Source organism: Fringilla coelebs (genome assembly GCF_963513975.1).
Source record: "Fringilla coelebs genome assembly, chromosome: 3".
Lineage (NCBI taxonomy): Eukaryota > Metazoa > Chordata > Aves > Passeriformes > Fringillidae > Fringilla > Fringilla coelebs.
Genome location: NC_140030.1, coordinates 74,323,204 through 74,337,751, shown reverse-complemented (window position 1 = coordinate 74,337,751; position 14,548 = coordinate 74,323,204). Strand labels below are relative to the sequence as shown.

Genomic DNA, 14,548 nt, shown 5'->3' with positions numbered 1-14,548 from the left:
AAATAGAAGGTATTGGGTGAAATTGTCTTTCAATATTTCTGTTTGCTACTGAATCCTTGGAGTAAACAATCACTCTTTTACCCAGTTTCTGCAAAGCACTTACCTTTTGTTTCAGATCCAGTTCAGGCAGCTGAATGAGGTAATGCCTACATCTCCTAGGCCAGGAATGTACTCAGACTGAGCACTGAAAGAGGGTAGGAGGATAATACCTGCTCTTTTGTAAATTCAGGGTGAACTTCAGCTCAGCTCCCAGATTGCTGCCCTCAGAGGAAAGAATTAGGACTGCTTGTCTGAGCACAAAAAATTAGTTTTGTGAAGAAGTAACAAAATGACTTTTTCAATTTAGACACTGATACAAAGCTTCACATCAGTGCCCTTAAATGCATTCAGAACACATTCCGTGTACATAAATATATGTTTTAAATTAAGAGTTTCTTCTGACAAAATTGCATCACTTTAGGTGAATCAGTTAAGCACTACCCTGTCCTCAAAAAAAAAACCATTTTCAAATTCTTTCATTTAGAAGTAGGTGCTGAAAAAGCTTTCCTGAGGTAGAGGGAGAGCGGATCCTGGTTCTGACTGAGCTACAGTGATCCTTTGAAAATATAAAAGAACCCCTCTGCACAGTGATCATAAAAACACAGAACTATTTCGTATCAGAGACCAGAATAATTTTCTTTAGACATCAAAGTCAGACAAGCATAATTTTCAGTACATTAAATAGTATTTATTGAGTTTGCAACTTCAGGGGCAAAGCTATTATCTCAGTCCCAGCTAATCACACACCACAGTGTTGCCCTCATGTTCTTTCACCCATTCAACAAATGAACAATAACATGGAACATCATAAAGAGGGGGGTTGAAAAAACAACCCTATGCTATTTTGAAAAAAAAAAGGAAGCAAACTGAAGTCTTGTCCTCATTCACAAATACATCTGCCTTCTTGATTAAGCATACTATGTTTTTGTGGAAAAACAGATTCATCCTCCCAGTGTTTGGGAGACGATATGGGATGGCTGATCTGAAATAAAATAAAATTATGTAGGAAACAGAGCTTTTCCATATGACCACAATAACAGCTAGATGGTTAATACAGACTTCAGACTGCAAGAGGGAAGGACACTTTCTTCTCAGCAAGTCTTTATGTCTGGACTGATCCTGTGGGTGCATATGGTTAAAAAAACACCAAGGGCCTGCCTGTAAAATCTTACAGGGGAGGTTGTTTTCATTTTCACCATGGTGACCCTTTTAGATAATAAAAAAAGTCATGACAGAATATACACAGAGATTCATATTTACAGAATAAATGGCAAGAGGGAATTACATACAGTGACATTTACGTCCAGGCGTTAACAAACAAGATCCCTCATGTAGAGTCAGGGATTATTCACAGCTCCTTTAAGAAAGTCCTTTTCTCTGCACATGAGTCCTTTTATTTTGCACATGAGAGCCAGCAGGATGTCTCATTGTAAGAAATAGATGCTTGCCCTCCCTTACACCATGGTCATGACCTTCAGAGAGGCAGGCTGGAACCTCCTTATCTTCTTCTTTAGTGCCTTTGAAGCTTTGATGCGACAGATTTTGGGCACTGGAGGAAGAGGCCTGGAAGAGGCCTGGACAGTCACGGATTGTCTGACTGAACCTTCAGGCCAAATCAGCTCACCTTCATCGCCCTCGGCATAGTCAAGAGCAAGGCTGCTGCTGTTGCTGCTGCCGTCCCAGTCGCCCTCGCTGGACTCGCTGTCCCCGAACCGGTTGGTTGTGAAATCGCTGACCTCCCCCTCGCTGGTCTCTGCGATGGTGGAGTGAAAGAGGGAGGCGCACTCTGCCGAGTACTCCGAGTGGTCTGACTCGCTCCTGGCACCGTCTCCGTGCTGCTGCCCCTTGGAGCGAGCCCTGGTGCTGACGGTGCGCGGGACGCCGGCTCTCCTCGCCGGCTGCCTCGGCGCTCCCGGGCCGAAGCTGTGAGACAGGCCGGCCGGCTGGGCCTCGGCAGAGATCTCCACTGTGGACTGCCACTTGCGCTGCTTCTTCCTGCTGGCTGTGTCCGCACAAGCTGCTTCCAGGGAATACAGCGCGTTGGCAGAGGCTCCGTAGAGCTCTGGCCTGGACTGCACAGTGGGGAGCCTGACCTGCGCTGGGAACAGGCTCGACTCCGAGCACGATCTACCAGCCATGTCACCGGAATACGAAGGGCTCCTCATGAGGCTCTTCATTCCTTGTGGTCTTTGGAGCTGATTCCACTCAACAGGCAGCTTGGTGGCCCCTTGAGTCCCTCTCACCTTCTCCACGCAGAAGGCTTGCTTCCCAGGCCGAACGACTTTTTCGCTGTTCCTCCTCTTTATCTTCACTGCCTTTGTTTTGGAGCTGGCAAACTTTACCCGGACTTGATGGGATTCTGCAGGGACAAACTGAGCGTGGACAAACTCTGCTCGTGCCACTCGTTCGTGACCCCCAGTGTAAGCCAATTTGGCATTGCCACACCTTTTGATGGGCAGTTTTTTGGATGGGACAGCTTTAGCATTCCAGGTGTCCGGGCTAGAGTCCTCTTGACACAGCTGTGAGTAGGACAAACTGCTCTCCATGCTGCTCTCTGTTTCTTCTGCCAGAGGAGAGCCCCTTGCCGCTGACTTGGCAGGATAACAACTATTCACAGCTGATGGCTCCGTGTCAGGCCGAGTGGATGACTGCTCTTCATTCATACAGCTCATGGTCTCCTGCTGCTTGGCACATTCCCCCTCTGGCACCTCTCTTGACAGCTTCCCTTCAGCTTTGTTACTCTCCAGAGAACTGGTCTGTTTTTCCAGCTGGCTACTGCTGCTGTTAATTTTCACGCCACCGGTGCTGGGGGTTACGATGAGTCTCTGGTGCGTTGCAGCTGGCTGGCTCTTCGGTGAAACCCACTCACCCGCCTCAGCCCCACTGCTCCCTTTGCACCTCGTCAGCTGCAGTAATTTATTGATGTAACCCCCTGGCTTGACCTCCGTGGTTGGCCTAGTCTTAATCAAGCTGGGACCTGTTGGACTAGGCATAGGTTTGCTGGGAGGAGCTTGGAAGTCTGATTTTGGGGATGTTCCCACCAGGGAGAAAAGGGGACTTTGTAAAGCCACTGCATGGAGGGGGCTTGGGTAAGGATACACATCAATGCCGTTCTTGGAGACCAGGTCATTCTGGAATTTGGGGTCCATGCTGAGCAAGTGCATGTCTCCATTATGGCACAGAGGCAACATGGATTTGGGATCCATTTCTTTCTGAAATCTAGTGTCTGCTGGAACGAGTCTTTCCAAGTCACCTGTATGGTGGATGAAAATAAACAACCTAATTAAACCACAAACAATTACATTCAACCCAGTTCATGCCAGAAGTGCTATATCAGAGAGATGTGATAGCTTTTACTAAAATCAGTGGCATGGATGAAGAAAGTAATTTCAGTCTTCCAAGGTCAACGAATAACTTCAAAGCTTTTATCACCTAAGCATAACAGAATTTAAAATGCCTTTTAATGCCAATAATAAAACTCTTACCTTTGCAGGAAATTTAAACTGTGCTACTTGGATGAAAGTAAATCTATGCATATAGAAAAAAGTTCTAAAATGCAGGAACCCAACTAGACAAAAACAAGGGATTATTTTTATTTCTTAGCAGAGAAGTCATAGAAGAATGAACTGAAGAATCTTTGTTTTCACAGAGGAATAAAATCTAAGGCTAACTACTCAGGCACGTGGGAAGCTTAGTCCCTGAAGATGACATTTATAGACACCAACTCCTATCTCTTCTATTTTGGAGTCAAGGGTGCTGTAATTTACTCTTCTTGACTGTAGCACCCTCCTCCCAGCAGCATCCCCTGTGCACAGAGAGGAGAGGCTGTATTCTTGTGTGAGGAAAGGTTGTTCCATCCAGACATGTCATTCAACAGAGCACTAAGGCGCTGTGTTACCTCTGGGAGCAAGAATTCTGGAACCAGTTAGCTTGGATTTCTCTGTACTACAGTGTGGACTTGAGTGCCAACAAATCCTCAGCTAACCAATTTTGTGGGTGCTTCATGCAATCACGAACCTCAAGCATCCCATTTAACTACATCATTCACAAACTATGTGAATAGTCACACGATGACTATTAATGTCCTGTCACAGCAAGCTTTTAAAGGACTGCAGAATTCTGGGGTGGTCTGCAGTGTCCTACCTATGCACAGACCTGCCGCAACAAAGGTTAGGATGACAACCTAACAACCTAAGTTCATAATGAAAATTCTTTAGGAAATTGTTGGCAGTGTGTAATGCTGTGCTCTTTTGCAAACAAACCAGGAAAGAGTCAAAAATATGTTGTGCTTGCGATGTCTCGGCAAGCTTTCTGCTTGCCAGTGAAAGAAAAGGCAATTGGTCTGTACTTGCCATTTTCTCTAAGGAGGGGAAAAGGGAAATTTCTTCCCCTCTCCAAATGATAATTTTCTGAAGTAAAATCTTGCTTCACCTCCTGCAATGTGGTCAACTTTATAAGATTTGTTTCTTCAAGGCTATACCCACTACTACCCCATTACTTTTGTTTTTCACTGTGAAATAAGTAAGAGGCTTTAGCCACGAAGAAGGGCTGAAGGAGGTCTGCAGTCTCTCTCCCACATACCTGCTCAGTATCAGCTATCCCTTTTTGTGCTAGTCTATATAAAAAAAAACAAACATAAAGCCCCTGGAGTCTCAGCAATATGTTTCAAGGCAGGAAAGTTTCTGAGAGAGCAAAATGTCTGCAATCTGAACATGGAAGCCATGGGTCATTGAGCTCAGCTTCATCCCCAGCCTTTGACAAGCCTTGAGAAGACTTTGCCTTTATGCTGTAATTGCTGTCATCCCTTCAGGTGTGCCTACACACCTAAGTATAGAATAGGTGGTCTTTGTTTCTGTTCCAAGCAAGCCAGAGGTGAGTTAAGCTCAGGCCAAGTAGCTGTGGGAATGATTCCAGAGTGGCACAGTACTTGAAATGATGTTCCTCATAGCTTCCCTGTTTCTATAATGGAACTGCTACACATCTTGCTGGATCACTCTAACACCAGATTGCTTTGAGGCTATGGAAGAATCTGTGATAAGAAGCGATATGATGTCACTTTACGGAAGGTAAACAAGAGAGCTGGAATATTAATAGACTTGTCCATTTTGTTGAAGGTATGATGCAAATTCATGGCTGACCCACCTTAAGGCTCATGACTGCTCTCTAGATAGTCAATTCACTTTTGGCATTTTTTGTCCCTAACTGTACATCATAAATTTCGAAAAAGAGTCATTGTGTGAGTCAACATTAATTTGTGTAAATAGGGAATTTTGAGTTTTCTTGAAATCTTTCATACATCCCTGCACTTTCACACAAGCTATTTCAAATACTGAAACTTAAAAAAAATTTCAATAGTCTTTACAATTTTATCTCATAGACTAGAGTATTTTTTCATTTCTAAATACATAGGTCCTTGTATTTGTTACTGTCTCATCCACATATTTATAATTGATTAATTCTCTTATTTGTTACTGTTTAAAAGTATCTGGAATATGGAGACACGGGGAAGTGGGACAGTAAATGGTTTGGCTCTGCGGTTTTGATCTGCTCTCACTTTGTGCGTTGAAATTGAGAATTATATATTGATTACACATGACTCAATAAGGTCCTAAGAGCAATAACCAGGAATCTGCCCTTCTCTTGAATGAAGTACCCAGCTCTGCTGTCAATTACCTGTGGAAACTGGCCTGGGCCTGGACCTGGCAGGAGTCCCAGAGACATCTCTGCTAGCTGCAATCCGACATCCATCGCTGGCATAGGCTCCCTGCTGCTGGAAGCTGGTGGTGTGCACAGTAGTTTCATCTGCAGACTTGGGTCGGTAATCAAACACACTGAGCCTCGCTTTAGGGTGTTGAGAGCTGGGTAAGAGACTGGTGTGGGAGGAGGAGATAGACTCACTGTACACAGAGGTGCAAGAATTGGAGAGTGAGCAAGAACCACCATCACTCAGGTCATAGAACCCTGCAGAGTAAAAATAAATAGGATATTTTGTATTTACAGCAACTAAACATGCTCTGTAGAAGAAAAGTGCAGAGAATAAAATAAATCTTTATTTGCTATGTGCGACAAGCCTAAATTTATTATCATTTATTAAGGTAACATAGCAGAGGTATACTCTAATTCAACTAACCTTTACTGGGCTTCTGCATATTTACTTAGGCCCTGAGCCAGCTTGGCACACACATGCCTGCTTAGTTCTGAGGGTGGGATGGGATGAAGTGCTGCACCATCATGCCCAGTTCTTCACTGGGGAATCTTTTTGGGGATTATGATGCAAGTGGTGTAAGACAGGGACCTCTGACACTGTTGTAACTTGTACTAGGTGCATAAAAGCACGGATTAGATGAGTTAGATTGGACAGTGGAAAACTAGCCCGTGATCAGAGCTGCCAAGTCTATGATAGCTGGAATGTCTAAAGGCAGAGAATGGAGACTATCTTCTCTCTCCAGGTATTAAGATAATTTCCAGTAATTGTGGAAGCATTAAAAAGGGCTTTGTATAAATTCAAGGTAGGAAATTTTATTATTCCTCTCTATAACAGAGAAGGAATATTTTCTTTTGAACTGTGCCTAAGTGAACAACTCCTGAACTTAAACACACGACAGAAACTTGCACTTTTTACATGCCTTTTAAGTACCAGGCTACAAATCTGTATGTTGTATTAAAAAAAAATTAAAATCTCTTTGTCTCACTGAAGACTTGAGGCTTTGCAAAAATTCTTTTTAAAAGAACTACTTTCCTTGTGTCTGACTAGATAACAGAAACCGGTTTTGACAGACATCCTAGCTATAAAAGTCTGAAGTACAGCTCTCTCTGTGAATCAGACCAGAAACCTGATACCCAGTATCTTTCTGTCTATGAGAGCTTTACTCTCTTGGGGTAGTTTTTCTCAGTGTCTTTTAATAGTGCTGTTTTGCTTCTACATAAATTCATTTGACAGGAGCCCTGCAGTAGTGATTTTCAAAGCCCTTGCAAGGTTCAGAATCCTCCCTGGATTCAAGCAGTGTGTTGATATTGGTCTCTACTTCTTTTAAGTACTCTAGCCATTTTACCAATGGTCATTCTACACTGCACAAGGTAATTAATAAGTAAATCTGTCTCCTTTTCCTTCCATGTGTGGCTACAAGGTTCATTGAAAAAAAAATTAAATAATCCAGAAAGAATACTGTTTGAGTGAGTGAGAACTTTCCAACTAAATCAACTTTGCAGTAAAATTCCTAGCAGCTCTGTGAGCCACTCTGTGCCAGATGACTATTATGCACCTCAGCCATGGGGCACTGTTTCTGACCAAATAACACAGAGAGTTTTGCTTAGCAGTTGACACTCTTCAATTCTCCTAGCACCATACTCCTGGGAATAAACAGCCAAGTGCACATTACCTGAGCTGGGCCGGCTGTCACTATCCAAGTATTCACTGGAGGTCTTGCTGACATCCAACTTCAGCTCACTTATTCGCTGGTCTAGCTGATCCAGGTGGCTTTTCAAGCCGACATCCTGTCTCCTCAAACGAGACTAAATCAAGGCAAGAAGGAAGAAATGAAGAATAATCACAGTTAGAATCTCAGCAGCAATGCGTGAATTCAGGCCATCTGTGCCAGCAAGATTTATTCTCATGAAGTGTTTTCCTTAGCTAGGGACTGTTGTAATTGGCTCTCTGTAATGAGACTGACCTAATAGACAAGGACAAAACATTTTGTTTCTCCGTATATATTGTCTTCTGCCCAGCTAAACATGTTCCCAAAACTCACTCAGAAGGTACTTTAACTTTTGGCTTTTTTGTTATACCCATGGCAGGAACTGTACCTCTAAATACGACAGAAGTCTTTTAACTTAACATATCCTTATTGCTCTGCACGTTGCCATACACTGCCTCTGAGCAGAAGAGGATGTAAACGCTATGGATTGTCTGCACAAACTCTTAAGATCTGCCAGATGAAAGGAAGCCACTGTGGCTGAGGCATCTTATTGCCCTACCAAGCAAAGGCAGCATGCCCACTCCAGTAAAACCCTTGGCTTTGATGACACATCTTTAGAGTTGAAAGGATACAATGCAAGAATTGTTACATCTATTTTACTGCAGGTTTTCCTTACTCGTCTTGTGGCCACATATCTCCACCCATTTCCTGGAAGGAGAAGGTGGCATTTGAAGATGGTGGGGAAATTACTGTATTTAAAGTAAATGGTGAATAGTCCTTCAGAAGCCAGCAGCTAGATCTGTTGCCTACTGCAATCACTGCCCAGGCTGATCTCAGGTAACAGCTCCTGCAGTTGCTCCCCCAGTATTTATGCCGTCAGCTTGGCAAGGCAGATGGCCAGGCATGAGGTACCAGCCAAAGAACCACAGGTGGTTTCTGTCACAAACTTCTCACGTGGCACCTGGCAAATTATCTAAAGCCCTGTCACTATTTAGGCAGCTTCTAATTATATCACACCTCACCATCCATCCTACAGTACTTTATAGAAAGGTGGTCTCTTGAAGTTGGTGGTAAAGTTGTGCTCAAAGCCCTCAAGGGGATGGGTTTCCACTCAGTAATGGTAAGAAAAACATTATTAAGATTCTTCTTTATGTGCACATTTCATATTTAAAAACACAAGTGGAAGTTCTAGCAGCATTTCCAACCTCAAATATATAAAAATAAAAAATCTAGGTCCCTTAAACCAATTAAAGTATCTTAAAATTAAATGATATGCAGAAAATCAAGATCAGTATGCACACATTTTTACCTCCTTCCTTTTGTATGAATTATTCAGCTTTTAACATTTGCATAGGTTTCTCCATAGCTATAAATGCTAAAAGAAAAAAAAAAAGCTAAGATCCTAAGGTAATTAGTAAATTATTGGAAATTGTAAGGAAAAAAAATACAGATGCCCTGAGTTTCACAAGAGAACTCTTGAGGCTGGTGAAGCTGCTGAGAAGAAAAAAAAATAAATCTATTTTTAGCATGCTTTTAAAGAGGACTGGAGGAACATATAAGACACAAGAAATAAAGCCCCTTTTTGTTAAGAGTCACACATCTAGAAAGGTTTAAACTCAAGAGGCTAATTATTGGTTCCTAGGGAAATCCAGTGATTTTTCCTGATTTCCCTCTTCCTGTTTCACATAAGCAAAAAAGAAGGGAAGAAATGGATAATAAAGGAGATTTTCTATTCCATCTGAATGATGGATGTATGACCTCCTCAGTACTTCTTTATTTCGTGGTAAAAAAGCAAAACCATGCCATGCCTTCTTCAATCCCACCTACTCAGGAAATCACAAAGTTTTGTTTCCATGGCTGGAATTAATTGCTTAATGATTAATGTTTTGCCAGCCAATCCCTCAGTTTGTGGTTTCTGATTAATGACAGAGAGGCCACAAGGCTCTCAGGTATTCAAACATTATTTATTATACCTCCAGGTTCTGTCTGCGCTTTCACAGCATTTTAACCAGCACACATGATTTACATCATCGTTTTTAACCCTTTTATGGTGCCTCACACCATTGGGTTTTCATGTTTCCAGCCACTGACCCAGCTTTGATCTTTCAGTTAACTACTTCTGCGCTCTAAGAAGAGAGGCATTCCTCAGACCATTTGGATAAGAATGACTTTTCCGGTGTGTTTGTTTCAAGGTGTTATCACTCCAATACCCACACTGGGCAGCACTCAAAACAGTAACCCCTAAACACACTCTTCCTCTCTTCACAACATGAATTTTACATGTGACAAAACCTTGCAGGTAAAACCATCTGTTTGCTTTGGGCAATGCAGCTGTGAACACTTCTGGACACTGCACAGTGTGGGACCAAACTTTCCCAATCAACATGTACTATCAATGGACTACAGTTTTGGGGAGGCAAATCTGGAGTATCATCATACCACCCATTTTTCAGAAGGAAGAACACCCTCTGAAAAGCAGGTTCCTTTACACCAAGACAGGCAGGAACCCCAAATCAAGGCACCAAAACCCCCTGGTCATACTTGACTATTCTTCTCAACTACAAATCTCTTCAAAGTCAAAGGGAAGATATTGACACTTCTTGGTTATAGATGAGCATCCTATAATTCTATTAATCTGACTTCATTCTGGAATGCACAAGACACAGTATTCTTTTCTAGTTTTGCCCACACATGGGTCTTTTTGTAACTGATGGTGCAAAGCAGCATCAGGAAATTACTATCATCTATCCCAGACACTTGTAATAGAGAAAGGTAAATTCCTTCCAGAAGGACTTTTTTCTCTCAGCTGACAAAATTTTGTTATTTAAAAAAAATAAAGTCCCTGGTTTAAAAGATGTTTTCTTCTATTTAAAACTACCTAAAGGGAAAAAAAGACCCGTGTAAAATGCAGGGTACCAACTGTTTGTTTTTATCTCTTCAGTATAATGTGTCCCTTCTCACATTTTTATAACATCATAAACCACCTGAAAGCTTGCAAAACAAAATAATCAGATTCAAATAAAATAAGGTTTATAAACATGTCCTCTTGAGGAAAGAGCTGAGAACATACTGGATGTTGCAGCCTTCGATACCCACCTACACTGACAGCAGTCATAGATTTCTTTCTTTGCATTAGCCTGAATTTGCATCTTTCCTCTTTGTCACCATGATGTTTGGCTAAGAGAAGTTTAGCACCTTCAGGATCTCTGATAGTGGGTGGCATCACTTAACTCAGCTCCTCTTCTGCTACAGAATTGACCCCACCTGTGCTGTAGTAATTTGCAGTTGCCAGAAAAGACCTTGGCCACCAAAAAGAGCCACTGGTTAGGGCAAAAAAGGGCATGACTGTTAGGGGTAGCAGACTGCCTACAGCAGAGTGCTAGAAGGCCAGCTGATTACTGTCTCTGGTAATTGTTGTTGGGGAAGAGACTGAGATTCTGGAATGGCATGCACAAGTGATGTCTACGGCATTTGATGGCTCTGCTCTATTATTCCCAGTAGTCAGACTCAAGTCCTTAAGGTTTCTGCCTCTGCTCTCCTGTTTCTCACCCTACCATTATAGAAGAAGCCTGGCTTGACTTTTTTTCTACCTTGTTTCCATTGCTAAGATGCCTTGAGCCACTTTCAGCTTACACAGCTTTCTCCTTTTATGTAGTGAGGACCAAACTTGTCATGAATTAAACTGTGACTATGCTAAAGCTCAGGGCTACAGTCCTCCTTGAAATCTGGAGCAAGGTGCACTGCAAGGAAAAGTTACATTTACACTGTTAATGAGTTTCTCCATCTGAAAGTTTATAGAGCAGCAATCCCATACTGTATCCTCCATGGGCCAACAACAACAGTTGCTGTTGTTGCTGAAGATATTTCACTCCTTGAGCAATGCTGTGCTTTGCATTTTCTGTTGTTTTCGGTTTTAACTTCATTTCCTGCAATCATGAACAGACCTTTCATTGGTTTTAAGTGCAATACACTGCTCATGAGTCACTGGGAAAGTTTTCAGCCTGTGGTCACTGAGATCCTAGATCTGTCAACTACTTCTAAAATGACTGTGAAAAGCCGGTTTTCGACTGGGTTTACTTTGCTATTAAGGAAATTTGAGGTATGCACCTCTACTCAGATACATATCTGCAACTTGCAGGGGGAAAAAGCCAATAAAGCTACCAGGAGGCCTGAACAGGACAGTTTGAAAAGCCTCCAGCAGCCACGGGTCAATCAGAAGAACTCTGTATTACTACTTTAAGCACAACCGTATTTTTGCTGAAGAACCTGTACCTGGATTTATGCACTTCTGAGTCATTCTTCTGAAGCTTTATGAACACTTCCCTCCCAGGCATCCCAAGAGACATGTTTCCTATAATTGCACTGGCACCTACTGGTGAAATCCGTGGCTCTCTGGAGGTGTGCAGAGTTATTCTTGAGTCCACTCAACTCCTGCATTTCTAAAGGGCAGCAATTAAAGGGCAGCCTCTTTTTCCTTCCATTTAAATGGCTAGTTTCTCCCACATTCTTGGAAAGCCTTGTTAGGTGCAAGTAAAATCCTTACAAATTAATCTTCTATTTTAGTGTTTTATTTGAAAAACATTACGACAAATGAGTAATTACAGCACAACAGCCAACATGAAAAGAAGTAGAGTCACTAAGATCAGAGCTCATTGTGTGATTCTGTTACCCCACTGGCCTCAAACAGGCAATAAATGCCTTCAGTTCTTTTGCTCAACTAAAAAAAAAAAAGGAGAGCCATTAATTAAGATTATCAGTGATGGGTAATCAAGTGGCTGGCTGTCCACTTGTCTTGTATTTTCTTAATTTAATCAAGATATGCCCGCTGCTGTGTTTTCACACAGTGGTGGCTAGGTTTCCCTGAAGGTTGAAGCCCATTTTAATCCTGAGATGCTGCCTGAGAAAGCTGCCTACGGGGAGTGAATAACCCTTCTCTTTTCACACCTGATGGGTAACTGAGGGCCAAGGCCTGCACCAGTACAGCAAGGGAAAGGATTCTGAATTAAATCTGAGTTCAGTGAAGTGTGTAATTGCCTATACTAGAGATTAAAGCCTTTTACCCTTTGATTATTGTCTCAGCTATGAAACTCGGTTCAGCTACAAATCAGAACTGTTTTTTAGTTTCAAAAAAAAACCCCTGTGTAAGTGGCCTGTGCAGCACTTCGACTACAAGGTCTGGCATTCAGTTATTCTTCCCTTTTGATCACGCCACCCGTGGAAAGAACAAAGTACTCCCGTCCCACGAAGCGTTTCCTGGCAGGCGGGCACACAGGGGTGCGCGCTCACAGGTGGAGGCGCAGAGGTGTGCGCGCACACGCCCACCCAAACCCCCGAGCGCTGATGCAGGTGTATCCCAGCCCGCGTGTCTCTTGATCTCCTATGCAAACGGCCGCTGCCATTGAGAGCTGAGCGCTGTATTACTGAAGTTAATCATCGCCTACTCCTCGGCTCCGATGAATGAGCGGTGCCGGGATAACAACTTCGCCCCAGCGCTCCCACTGGCACGGCGCCCGCCGCCGGCACTGCCCGCTCCGGGCCGCCCGGGCGAGCCTCACCCGAGCCGCGGCAGCGCCCGCCCGCTACAGCGCCTGTGGCGGGGCTCGCCCCACCGCCGCGGCCCGCCCGCTGGCCCCTGCCCGCGGAGGAACCGCGGCCGGCGGGGCTGGAGCAGCGCAGGGGCCGCTGCAGCGCCCTGCCAGCCCTCGGTGCCGGCACGGCGCCGGCGGCTCCCGAAGGGCGGCCGGGTGTCTGACAGCCCAGGGGCGCTTCCGTCCGCCCGCGCTCGGCACCGCGGCTGGGCTCACGGAGCCGGGCAGCGGGGCGTCCCGTCCGCTGCGGTCCCTTACCAGCTGCTCCTTCAGGGCGGAGAGGGTGACCTCCAGACGGTGCTCCTTGCTGTGGGCGGACGGGGGCTGCTGTTCTCCGCCCGCCCACGGCCGCTGCGGCATGGCTAGGGCGGCCCGCACCAGCTCCCGCTGCTTCTCCCGAAGCACCTGGAGCTCCTGGAGGCCGGCGAGGGCCGCCTGCAGCCTCTCGCCCACCCGGCCCCGATCCCAGCCGCCCGGCCGTGGGGCGCCTAGCAGCATCGTCAGCGCTGGGCCGCGACACCGGCCATGGCAGGGGGGCGGCGGGGAGGATGCGGGGCTGCTCCCGCCCCGGGCCGTGCCTGCACTGAGGTCCCCTCGCCCCCCTCCGCCGCTGGCACCGGAGAGAGTGAAGCGGAGCCGTAGCGACTCCTGCGGTTTTGGAGGAGAGGTGGGGACGGGGGAGGGAGAGAGGGAGGGCGGGAGCGAAGGGAAGCGGCTGCGGCTCCAGGCAGCGCCGGGGCCACCTCTCGGGTGGATGCGCGGGGCGAGGAGTCAGTACCCAGCGCTCCCTCCGCCCCGCGCGGGGGCGGCTCCTGCCTGCCCCATCCCCGTCCCTGCCTCTGCCCGGGGGGCTGCCCTCGCCTCGTCCTCCGCCCCAGCAGCGAAAAGGGATGGGGGGCCCGCCCTCTCCCGGCAGAGACAGGGGCCGGCGAACCTGCACAGAGCGCCGGGGTGAGAGCGCCCGTTCCGGCCGGGAGCGGTCCCCGGAGATGCTGCGGAGACCGGAGCCGAGCCGGTCGTCCTAATGCTGCCGCGTGTAAATTAAAGTGATGCGATAATATGGTGCGAAGACCGCTCGCGGGTATAACAACGCTTCCCTCGCAAGAACGTGGCTTGTGACTCTATCCCTTCTCCTCCTGGCTGGTGGTGGCTCCTGCCAGGCGCAGGCACAGCACTGGCACTCATCTTGCTCTCCAGAAACTCACCCAACTGGGATCTCGCTGTGCAAGTTCGCTGTCTTGTTCTGAAATGTTGATTCTCACTATGAAAGCAGGGCAGAGTTCTGTCTTGTGAGGTTAAGATGTAGTTAATTTCCCCCTAAAGTCATTTGAAGGGCTCAGGACGTGGTTTGAATGGGACATGAAAGCACAGTTGGCCTTGAAAATTCAAGACTGTGGTGTTGTTGCTACCAAGAAATGCGAGCATTTAAAGCTCCCAAGACAGGCAGCTGCAGCTCCTTCAGAGGTAGCTGCTTAGCAGGCAGCAAAGATAGAATGCATAATCTGT

The 14,548-nt window shown here is 45.7% G+C and overlaps 1 protein-coding gene across 1 annotated transcript; it reads right to left on the bottom strand.

Annotated features, from left to right (window-relative positions):
* Positions 1–1,493: 1,493 nt before the first annotated feature.
* Positions 1,494–13,747, bottom strand: DACT2 (dishevelled binding antagonist of beta catenin 2; the record flags this gene model as incomplete). The annotated part of the gene is made up of 4 exons (XM_084201949.1): positions 13,301–13,747; positions 7,419–7,551; positions 5,713–6,000; positions 1,494–3,292 (listed from the first exon to the last, which is right to left on the bottom strand). The coding sequence occupies exons 1-4, from the start codon at positions 13,538–13,540 to the stop codon at positions 1,494–1,496; spliced, it is 2,460 nt and encodes an 819-aa protein (XP_084058075.1). The 5' UTR covers positions 13,541–13,747.
* Positions 13,748–14,548: the final 801 nt, after the last annotated feature.